The sequence below is a fragment of the Vulpes lagopus genome, chromosome 22, assembly GCF_018345385.1.
Source record: "Vulpes lagopus strain Blue_001 chromosome 22, ASM1834538v1, whole genome shotgun sequence".
Classification (NCBI taxonomy): Eukaryota; Metazoa; Chordata; class Mammalia; order Carnivora; family Canidae; genus Vulpes; species Vulpes lagopus.
In genome coordinates, this window is record NC_054845.1 from 11,305,093 (window position 1) to 11,315,783 (window position 10,691).

General features: G+C 37.4%; 1 protein-coding gene and 1 non-coding gene across 3 annotated transcripts in view; both read left to right on the forward strand.

Moving 5' to 3' along the window:
* The window catches only part of NOP58 (NOP58 ribonucleoprotein), a 30,337-nt gene extending 21,451 nt beyond the window's left edge, over nucleotides 1-8,886 (forward strand). For both annotated transcript variants that reach the window (XM_041737666.1, XM_041737667.1), the window contains exons 10-15: nucleotides 1,417-1,580; nucleotides 2,977-3,111; nucleotides 3,300-3,361; nucleotides 5,466-5,599; nucleotides 8,063-8,238; nucleotides 8,603-8,886. In XM_041737666.1, the coding sequence (XP_041593600.1) occupies nucleotides 1,417-1,580; nucleotides 2,977-3,111; nucleotides 3,300-3,361; nucleotides 5,466-5,599; nucleotides 8,063-8,238; nucleotides 8,603-8,653 (722 nt within the window). In that variant the 3' untranslated portion in view covers nucleotides 8,654-8,886. The remainder of the gene's footprint in view (nucleotides 1-1,416; nucleotides 1,581-2,976; nucleotides 3,112-3,299; nucleotides 3,362-5,465; nucleotides 5,600-8,062; nucleotides 8,239-8,602) is intronic.
* Nucleotides 12-95, forward strand: LOC121480870. The gene has a single exon (XR_005985131.1). It is a non-coding gene; the product is annotated as a small nucleolar RNA SNORD11 (small nucleolar RNA).
* Nucleotides 8,887-10,691: the final 1,805 nt, after the last annotated feature.

The following is a 10,691-nucleotide window of genomic DNA, read 5'->3' on the forward strand; positions in this document are numbered from 1 at the left end:
GGACCAAGTTAGTGTTCAATGATGATTCTAATGTGTATGCCTGATTTCCTTTTGGATAATGAAGGCATCTTTAGTCACTACCTCTTCTGAGACACTTGTGGTCCGTTGTCAGAAGTTTTTTTTTACCATTAATGAGAATAATCAGATGAATGCAGGAGAATGAAATCAGTTAATGTTTCCACTACTAGAAACTTACCAGAATAGGGGTGCCTGGGTGGCTCAGTTGGTTAAGCGTCTGATTCTTAATTTTGGCTCAGGTCATGATCTCATGGTTGTTAAGATTGAGCCTGTCACTGGGCTCTGCTCTGGGCATGGAGCCTGCTTAAAATGGTCTTTCCCTCTGCCCTTCACCCTCGAAAAAAACCCTCATCAGATTAAATAGTTCTCACAACAGGTGATACATACCCTTGTTTGAGAATCTGGTTCACTACTGAATATGCTAATTTTAATATATTTGACATGCAAAATCTTTTTAATGAATTTATAATGAAACTTCAGATGTATATATGGTGATGTTACAAAGAAGGTATGTTACAAAAAATACTGTATAATTGAATATTTGCAAATAGAGTAAAGTACTATTGTTGGAGCCATTGTTACACTCCATCATAGAATATTTTAATGTATCATCTACATCAAAGTGTCTAAACTAGAATAGCACCTACCTATAACTACATCATTATACAGATAGATATGCCATCCAAATACCCTCAGCTGCAAAATTGGGATTATCTGGTTGGTTTTGTTGCATCCATATTTTCGTAGGCTTAACCAAACTTTTGTGGTAAGAGATGCAGGGATTAACAGAAGTGTGTGTTCAATTTTAAATACATATCTAGTGGTTGAGCATTAATATTGGGGGTCTGTTCTGACAAAATCTGTACAGTAAATTTTTTTTTCTGTACAGTAAATCTAATAAAACAGCAACTTTTTTATACCTGATCAGTGTACTTAGAAGCATATCTCCTCCTTCATACTGTAAACAACAGATAAAGTGTGAGAAAGTTATCATATAGTTTTTCTGCTGAGATGTCTGTCCTGTGAGTGTCTGTTCATTCTTATGTTTTTTTTTCATATCTAAAGTAGAATACTTGATGTCTAAAATCCTGCTGGTATGCTAATAGCATGTAGAGTAGTTAATACTGTCTCTCTGGCAAGTAAGTAAAATTGAACTAATAGGCTTAACCTTCAGTTTAGCATAAGCATTCATTATAAGCCTCTGCTTATAGTGCTACATGGTTGAATCACAAATGCTGAGGCTTTCTAGGGAGTCCCAGACTATAGAATCTGTATTGTATCAGATTTTTATTTACTCTGGTGGCTATAATAGTTAGACTATATGTCTTGTGTTTAACACAGGGAACTTTTAAAATACTTGGAATTGCAATCCTTGTAACTACTTCTTTTCTTTTGAAGGTTCTCTTTTGAATTTGGCCAAACATGCAGCTTCTACAGTTCAAATTCTTGGAGCAGAAAAGGCACTCTTCAGAGCCCTCAAGTCTAGACGAGATACCCCAAAGTATGGTCTCATTTATCATGCTTCACTTGTAGGCCAGACAAGTCCCAAACACAAAGGAAAGGTGAGATGTATTTCTCCTGAGACCGGTCATTTTTTCTTTCTTTTCTCCCCTCCAGATAACTCATTTCCTCCCTACGCTATAGGATGGAGTAAATTTTTCTACTGCTTCTTTTTCATTAGAGAATGATGATTTCTTGAGCTATAAAAGCACTTTTGTGTAATGAAAGAAAATAACATAGTGTTATTGGGGGCACCTGGCTGACTCAGTAAGCAGAGCGTGCAATTCTTGATTACAAGGTTGCAAGTTCCCAGCCCCATATTGGGTGTAGAGCTTACTTTTTAAAAAAAAATTTTTTTTTTAAATATTGAAGTATTACTGATCTTATTAAAGCCATTTTCTTTTGCTGTGTTAGGAGTTTTCTAGAATCTATGTGTTGATGAATGGGGAATGAATCAGAAGTTTTCTGGCAGGAAATCAATTTAGCATGATTTATGAATTATAAAATAATAACCATACACTGTGCTCAACACTTAGTAGGACTTACATGAATCCTCTTACTTATTTTAAAGATTTTATTCATGAGAGAGAGAGAGAGAGAGAGAGGCAGAGACACCAGCAGAGAGAGAAGCAGACTCCACACAGAGACCCGATGGTGGGACTCGATCCCAGGACTCCAGAATCACACCCCGGGGCCAAAGGCAGGCACCAAACCACTGAGCCACTGAGGGATCCCCACATGAATTCTTTTAATAGCCCTGTGAGATATAGGGTATCTTTTACAGATGGGAGAGCTGAGACTTAAGCAATTTCAAGCTTTTTGGTAAGGGCATATAAATTAACAGAAACTGAAATGTTAAAAAACAAAAACAAAACCCTGAAATGTTATAAAATTCAGAGCAGATTGATGAAAGGGGTTGATGCATTGTGAATTAATCTAAAAGGGGCTATACTTTTTCCAGATGATCTCATGGTGTGGAACTAAGATCACTGAGTAGAAATTAAAGGAAGACATTAGGATATTTTGAGCTCATTTTAGACATGAACTACTGCAAGATTATCTCATCCAACAGAACGAATGGGGTTTTGTATATAACCAGTTAGCCATTGAGAGAGATTCAGACATAAAATAGGTGGCTTAAGAGACGCCTGGGTGGCTCAGCGGTTCAGCAGCGTCTGACTTTGGCTTAGGGCATGATCCCCGAGTCCCAGGATCGATCCCCTTGGAGCCTGCTTCTCCCTCTGCATATATCTCTGCCCCCCACCCCATGAATGAATTAATGAATAAAATCTTAAAAAAAGATGGGTGGCTTGAGTTGTATTACATTTCTTGATTTTAAAAAATCCTAGAATGAAAAAGTTGATGTTATGCTCCTATTTTCTCATGAATCAGTTATTGATTTTAACATCTCAACTTGGGGTATACTTTAAATGCCTCTAACTTCAAGTTCTCTATTAGATTTCTCGAATGCTGGCTGCCAAAACTGTTTTGGCTATCCGGTACGATGCTTTTGGTGAAGATTCCAGTTCTGCAATGGGAGTTGAGAACAGAGCCAAATTAGAGGCCAGGTTGAGGACCTTGGAAGATAGAGGGGTAAGGACCACATCCTGTTTATTGTAGAAGTGTTATCAAAAATTCATAAACTTTAAGTAGTTTATGTACTTACTCATTTCACCTACTAAGCAGTTTTTATTTTATTATACATTTTAGTATGTCTAATATTTTTTGTTCCTGCTATTAAGTTTCCCTTAAATTTACCAAAAATTGATATCTTTTCTTAGATAAGGAAAATAAGTGGAACAGGAAAAGCATTAGCAAAAACAGAAAAATACGAACATAAAAGGTGAGTACATTTGGGGGAGGATGGATTAAAAATTTCTGCTTGTGGGCAGCCCAGGTGGCTCAGCGGTTTAGGGCCGCCTTCCGCCCAGAGCATGATCCTGGAGACCCAGGATCGAGTCCCACGTCAGGCTCCCTGCAGGGAGCCTGCTTCTCCCTCTGCCTGTGTCTCTGCCTAACCCTTGCTTAAATGCTTGCTTAAATTCAATGTCTCTAATTTTTTCTTTGCTATTTATAGTTTTCCATATTTCTAATTTTTATTAATCATATAAATATATTTTTACATTGTAATAAATACACATATAGCATATATTTTGGCTTTTCTCTCAAGTAATCTCTCTATAGGTACCTCACAACCCCAAAAATCAAGAGTCACATGCTCCTTCAGCCAAGCCAGCCAGGCACCACTTGGCTTTTTTCCCCCCTGAATATTTAACTAGTTCATTTTCAGATGTTGAAAGTAAATATTTGTTATTCATAGTTTCGATATAGTATACCATCTATCAACAAAAAAATCAATTCATAGTTAATCCACAATGAAACCTGTTTAAAAGACAGAAAGTTCTAAAAGTAGCTAAAAGGCATAATAAAATACTGAGAGCTCACCATGAAATTAACAAAAGATATGTGTTAGGGTCTGGTAGTTTAGTTATTATTTGAGGTAATGTTCAATGCTGGTAATGTGATGGAAGTAGATTGTAATACACCATTTCTGGGAAGCACTTTTACAGTATGTCTCCGGATTCTTTAATAGTCATTAACCCATAAATTCTCGCTCAGGACCCATAATTCCTTAAGAATTTTAATAGTAAGATTTTAAACTGGGCAAGGAGTAACATCTTACTGTAAATATTCATATATGTATTTAAATGTACATATTTAGAAAAACTACTTCCTTTATTCTGGAAGGAAATCAAAAGTGTTCCCACTATGGACATTAACTTTATGTTTTATGAATTTTCCAAGTTTTCAACAATGACTATATATATATATTATATATATATTTATTGTAATTTTTTAAGTCTGACTTGAGGTCTTTAGTTGATAAGTATAGATCTTTGTTTTTTATTATAAATGCCTTTAACGTATAAAAATTAAGCAACCGGGCAGACCAGGTAGCTTTTTTTTTTTTAAGATTTTATTTATTTATTCATGAGAGAGACACACACGGAGGCAGAGACACAGGCAGAGGGAGAAGCAGGCTCCATGCAGAGACCCCGACGTGGGACTCCATACCAGGACTCCAGGATCACGCCTGGGCCGAAGGCGGCGCTAAACCACTGAGCCACCTGGGCTGTCGCTGCTTGTTACTTTAAACACATGCACTTAAAGCACTAATTATGAGATTACTTCTTGTTGTTTTAGGCACTTAGTACGTTGAGTTTTTACTTTTCTGCCACATTAGAACAAAAGCAAGCGTAGCCTTTTAGGGAATCTTTATCCATATGTAGCCCCTTGTTCTGCCTTTGGGGATTTTGTGATGAAGTATTCTGTGTTAACTTGATTTAGGTATTTTGTTTTTTATTGAATTACCCTATGTTCTGAAACTTGAGTTGCTTCAGTTTTTACTTTCTAGGATAGTCATTTGGTATAAAGAGATTTTTGCCATTTTCCTCATACTGATTAAATATTTTTCTATACCGTAGTCATCACACTGATTACTGATTTAAATCAGAACTCATTTTAGGGCAGCCCGGGAGGCTCAGTGGTTTAGCGCTGCCCTCGGCCTGGGGTGTGATCCTGGGACCCGGGATCGAGTCCCACATTGGGCTCCCTGCCTGGAGCCTGCTTCTCCCTCTGCCTGTGTTTCTGCCTCTCTCTGTCTCTCTCTCATGGATAAATAAATAAAATCTTAAAAAAAAAAAAACAAACTCATTTTAGCTCACCACTTCTCTTGAAGTATGATTGACTTACTTGGAAACTATGGTTGATAACCTCTTTACCTTTTGGAAACTATTAGTTTTCATAAACTACCCCAAAGCCACTAAATGAAATAGTATTGTATGCTTATGTAAGTATTATCTAATGGCATTTCCTTTAAACTTCTTTAGAATTATTTCAGTTACAAGTATTTGTAGAGATTTTTTATAGTTTTTTGATTCTTTCAGTGAAGTGAAGACTTATGATCCTTCTGGTGACTCCACACTGCCAACCTGTTCTAAAAAACGCAAGATTGAACAGGTGGATAAAGAAGATGAAATTATCGAAAAGAAGGCCAAAAAAGCCAAGATTAAAATTAAAGGTCAGTTTGAAGTTTTATTTTTTTTATTTTATTTTTTTAAGATTTTATTTATTTAATTCATGAGAGACACAGAAAGAGAGACAGAGACACAGGCAGAGGGAGAAGCAGGTGCCATGCAGGGAGCCTGACTTGGGACTCGATCCTGGGACTCCAGGATTACACCCTGGGCGGAAGGCAGGCGCTATACCCCTGAGCCACCGGGGCTGCCCTTGAAGTTTTAAAATGTTGTTTATATTCTTATTCTTTAAGAAAGACAGACTTCATAAGTCTTGGGGAAATACATGCCATTAAACTTTATTGTGAAACTACCCATATTGAAAGTTAATGGTGTGAGACACCTGGGTTGCTCAGTGGTTAAGCATCTGCCTTTGGCTCAGGGCGTGATCCCGGGATCTGGGACTGAGTCCTGCATTGGACTCCCTGTGGGCAGCCAGCTTCTCCCTCTACCTGTGTCTCTGCCTCACTCTCCGTGTCTTTCATGAATAAATAAATAAAAGAAAGGTAATGGCGTGTGTTTGTTTTTAAAGGTTTTATTTCAGAGAATGAGAAAGCATAAATGGGGAGTGGGAAAGGGAAAAGTAGACTCCTCCCACTGAGCCAGGAGCCTAACCTGGGGCTTGATCCCAGGACTCCGAGATCATGACCTGAGCTGAAGGCAGATGTTTAACTGACAGAGCCACCCAAGCATCTCAGAGAAGCATTTCTTTGAATATATGGAATCACATATTAAGCTGAGCGTACCAAATTTTAGTTCCTACCATAGGAATTACTTTGAGAATCATTGCTTAAGATACAAGAAAAAAAGTTCATGCTTTCTAAATTAGTCGTTTCTATTGTATAGAATAGAGTAATAACATTGAGTACCCTATCATTATAGTAATAATATTTAATAGGTGCTCTCTGGTAGACTGGGCTATCTTGGAAAGTTGGTAAGCAAGTAACCCCATTTGCCAGTAGTACCTGTATTGAATGCCTACCGGCTAGTCTAGCAGGAAAAGCAGGCATTAAAGTAATATTTGGTTTGTTTAAAAAAATTTTTGTTTGTTTCTAAATAGCTTTGTGGTCAAAAGTATACTATCAGCAAATGTGGATTCCTGACCTGGCTGAAAGAAAGATAAATAAGTTATTTATGTCCTGTGTTTCTATTTACTTATTGAATAGTAAGGTGATCCCTAAGCCAATTAATAGCATTTGAAACAACCAACTCCAGATTCGTATCTCCACTTGAATATACAGTAAGCTTTTCAAACTAATATTCCTCTGTTTTTGTCACACTCAGTCTGTTTGTTCCTCCACAAATTTTTCTGTCTTCTAAATGGCAGTTCTGGTTGCTGTGGCATTTAACTTTTTCTTACAACCCAAATGTATTCTGGCAACAAGTGATCTTAAAAAAAAATTTTTTTTATTTTTAAGAAATCTCTACAGTCAATGTGGGGCTCCAACTTAAAATTCCAAGATCAAGAGTCATATGCTCGTACCAACTTAGCCAGCCAGTTCTATTCTAGCAACAAATTCAATTCAATTCTACATTGAAAATATTTCCAGAATGTAACCATTCTTCCTACCCACCACTGCTTTTTTTTAATGTAGCAGCCACAGTGCTACCTCCCGTTAACACTGATCTACTTTTACTCCTTGCTCACTCTCCGCCAGCCACACTGGCCTCATTATTTCTTGTTACTCTCCAACTCTGCTTCTCTCCCGGAATAGCCTTAGCATTTACTCTTCTCTCTGGCTGGAATGTTTTTCCTCAGGATAGGTGCGTCCTTCACTCCTTTGCCTCTTCCAGGTGTTGTCAGACTATCCTCTCTCAAGTAGCCATACACATTACTGTTCTTAGTGTTCCTCTTCCTGCTTTGTTTTTATTCTTAGCACTGATTACTGTGTAAGATATTGTGTAGTTTTATCATTTTTTCCCCCTCTACTAATAAAAAAGATACATAAGGACAGGAATTTCTTTTTATGTCCTGTTGTATCCAGTTGGCTAGGATATGGCCTGGCATTTATTTAGTAAGTGCTAAATAAATTTCTGTTGAATGAGTTTCTAATGAGATGCACCTATTACTGAGTCGTCGTCTTCTTCTTTTTTTAAAGATTTTACTTACAGGCAGCCCAGGTGGCTCAGCTGTTTAGCACCACCTTCGGCCCAGGGCCTGATCCTGGAGACCCGGGATCGAGTCCCGGGATCGAGTCCCACGTCGGGCTCCCTGCATGGAACCTGCTTCTCCCTGTGCCTCTCTCTCTCTCTTCTCTGTGTATTCTCATGAATAAATAAATAAAATCTTTATTTTTTAAAAGTTTTTATTTATTCATTTATTTATGAGAGACAGAGAGAGGCAGACACAGGCAGAGGGAGAAGCAGGCTCCCTATTGGATAGCCAGAATGATGGGAGAAAACTGATACAGGAAAGTGAGGTCTGACACAGTGTTAATTGTTGTGTCTGTATACTTAACCCCATTTAGTTGAAGAAGCCCCAGCAGCAACAGAAGAAGAAGAGGAAGAAGAAGAAGGAGAAGGAGTACTAGTGGTAGAAGAACAGGAGACATCTGTGAAGAAGAAGAAAAAGAAGGACAAAAAGAAACACATTAAGGAGGAACCACTTTCTGAGGAAGAACCTTGTACCAGCACAGCAGTTGCGGTATGTTTTTAATTATCAGTACTTTGTTGGCATGGGTGGGGTCTCTGTATTTTATTATACTCTATGTATTAGAAATGAGCGGGCAGTTAAGATGGTTTTCATTGATGGAACAGTAAAAATAAAAATATTATTAAAAAGGCCATTCCCAAACCTAGAATCTTACTATAAACTGGGTTTACTTTGAGAAAGAGAGAGAGTATTTGCTACAGATTTTCATAGAGGTGATACTTATAGTTTTAGGTTTTAATCTTTAACCCAAATTTATTTTCAAAGGATATAGATCAACTTTGCTTTTTATAGGAAAAGTTATTATTACCCATACATTTACAGCTCTTTAAAAAGCATTCTGGTTTGTTATTTTCAGAGTCCAGAGAAAAAGAAGAAAAAGAAAAAAAAGAGAGATACTGAGGACTAATTGAAGGGAACCGTCTTGGAATGAATCATCTGAATACATCACACTTAGGATTGAGTCAGAATGTATCAGAGATGTCCCCTAATTTGAGGGAAAGTTGGATGAAACAAAGTTATTAATCATTTATACCTTTTCAGACCTATTCGTGTCTTGACATCAATTCTGTTAAACTTGATTGTGTCATCATTTCTTAGAGTCTTTGTTACACAAATAAAAATATTTTCTTTGTATTTTAAGGCAGTTCTGTGATCTCTATACTTTAGGTAGACAATCCATGGCCCTTTCTATGTTTTATTATTTGATGATTATTGCTTTAATAATTCTAGCTGAAAAGTGAGAGTTGTGAATTATTTGAAACTTAGCCTTTCTGAAGGCTGTGATTAGATGGACCAATTTAAGAACCTTGCTAATGTTTCTTTTTCCTTTCTAGACTGTCCCTTTTTTTTCTCCTTTTCTCCTATTTTTCTGCTGTATTTATTTAAATAAAGCTGTGTTTTGTGTTCAAAACTTTTAAATTAGGTGAGCAAAACTTTTGTCCCTAACTTTATTTTACTTCACAGTTCTGAATAGAGCAACAAAATAATTAGTAACATAGATGCAGCCTTTTTTCTGAACTAACATTTTTTAAAGGATAACAAAATGATTTTCTAGTAAAGAATGGGGGAATAACAGGAAAACAAGATGACCAAAAATAAAATGTCCATGGGTATAACCAGGACATAGAAGACCAAAGAGAAATCTGTTGCTAAAATATAGTATTTAGTGTGTGAAAAACAGCCTGATTGACAGCCGTATGTGTACATATAATCATGACAACCACAGGTTTCATGGTATCGTTAGGACTTGCATCTCTGTATGCCTTGGGCATGATGCTAAAGCCCAGCTCAATAAATGCATTCAACAAACAAGTGGAGGAGCTAAAATGATTATAGCTTTGGGGTGCCTGGGTGGCTCAGGCAGTTAAGCCTCTGATTTTGGCTCAGGTCATGATACTGCCGTTCTGGGATTAAGCTCTGTCCAGCTACCCGCTTAGGGGAGTGTGCCTCTCCCTCTGCTCCTACCCCCTCTGTTCCCGTGCATGTGCTCGCTCTCTAATGAATAAAATCTTTAATAAGATAAAATGATTATAGCTTTGAGTTTCCTCTGCTTTTCAGGTAACAGCAAGTCCACAGCCCCTCTTGTTCCTCACTTGTGATTAGAGATGATAGTCAACGTTACTTCTCCACTAACAGTGGTTTGTAGAAAAAAGATGACACAAATTTTCAGAGGTGTAAGTACATTTCAAATTTAGGTATTTGAAGTAAATGCTACAAATGAAGTACATTAGCCGTCCCTAGACACAGTTCTATAATAAAGCTGGTTATCTTGCTCCCAGAAGAACGTTATCATTTTATATTATTCATTAGTACCTCAGACATATTCTTTACTTGGGATTTTTAACAGCTTTTGATGAAAGTTGCCCATAGGTCTGTGCCACGGGCTATATTATATAGTCCAAAGTTTTCTGTTTGAAGTAAGATAGACTTTGAAATGGTAATTAATAAACTTCTAGTCTTTGAATGGTCTACAGGCCTGGGGAAAATCTAGTTGCATCACAGAGCTATTAATAGGTTTTTTTATTTAAGTTTAATTAACATATATTGTGTTATTAGTTTCAGAGGTAGAATTCAGAGTTGCATCCAACACCCAGTGCTCTTTGCTTCAAGTGCCCTCCTTTTTTTTTTTTTTTTTTTTTTAAGATTTTATTTATTTATTCTTGAGAGATAGAAGGAGAGACAGAGCCAGAGACACAGGCAGAGACAGAGACACAGGCAGAGGGAGAAGCAGGCTCCATGCACCGGGAGCCTGATGTGGGATTCGATCCTGGGTCTCCAGGATCGCGCCCTGGGCCAAAGGCAGGCGCCAAACCGCTGCGCCACCCAGGGATCCCTTTTTTTTTTTTTTTTTTAAGATTTTATTTATTTTCAAGTGCCCTCCTAAATGCCCACCCCAGTTCCCCCATCTCCCCACCCGTCTCCCTGAGTTGTCAGTTCTCTTAAGT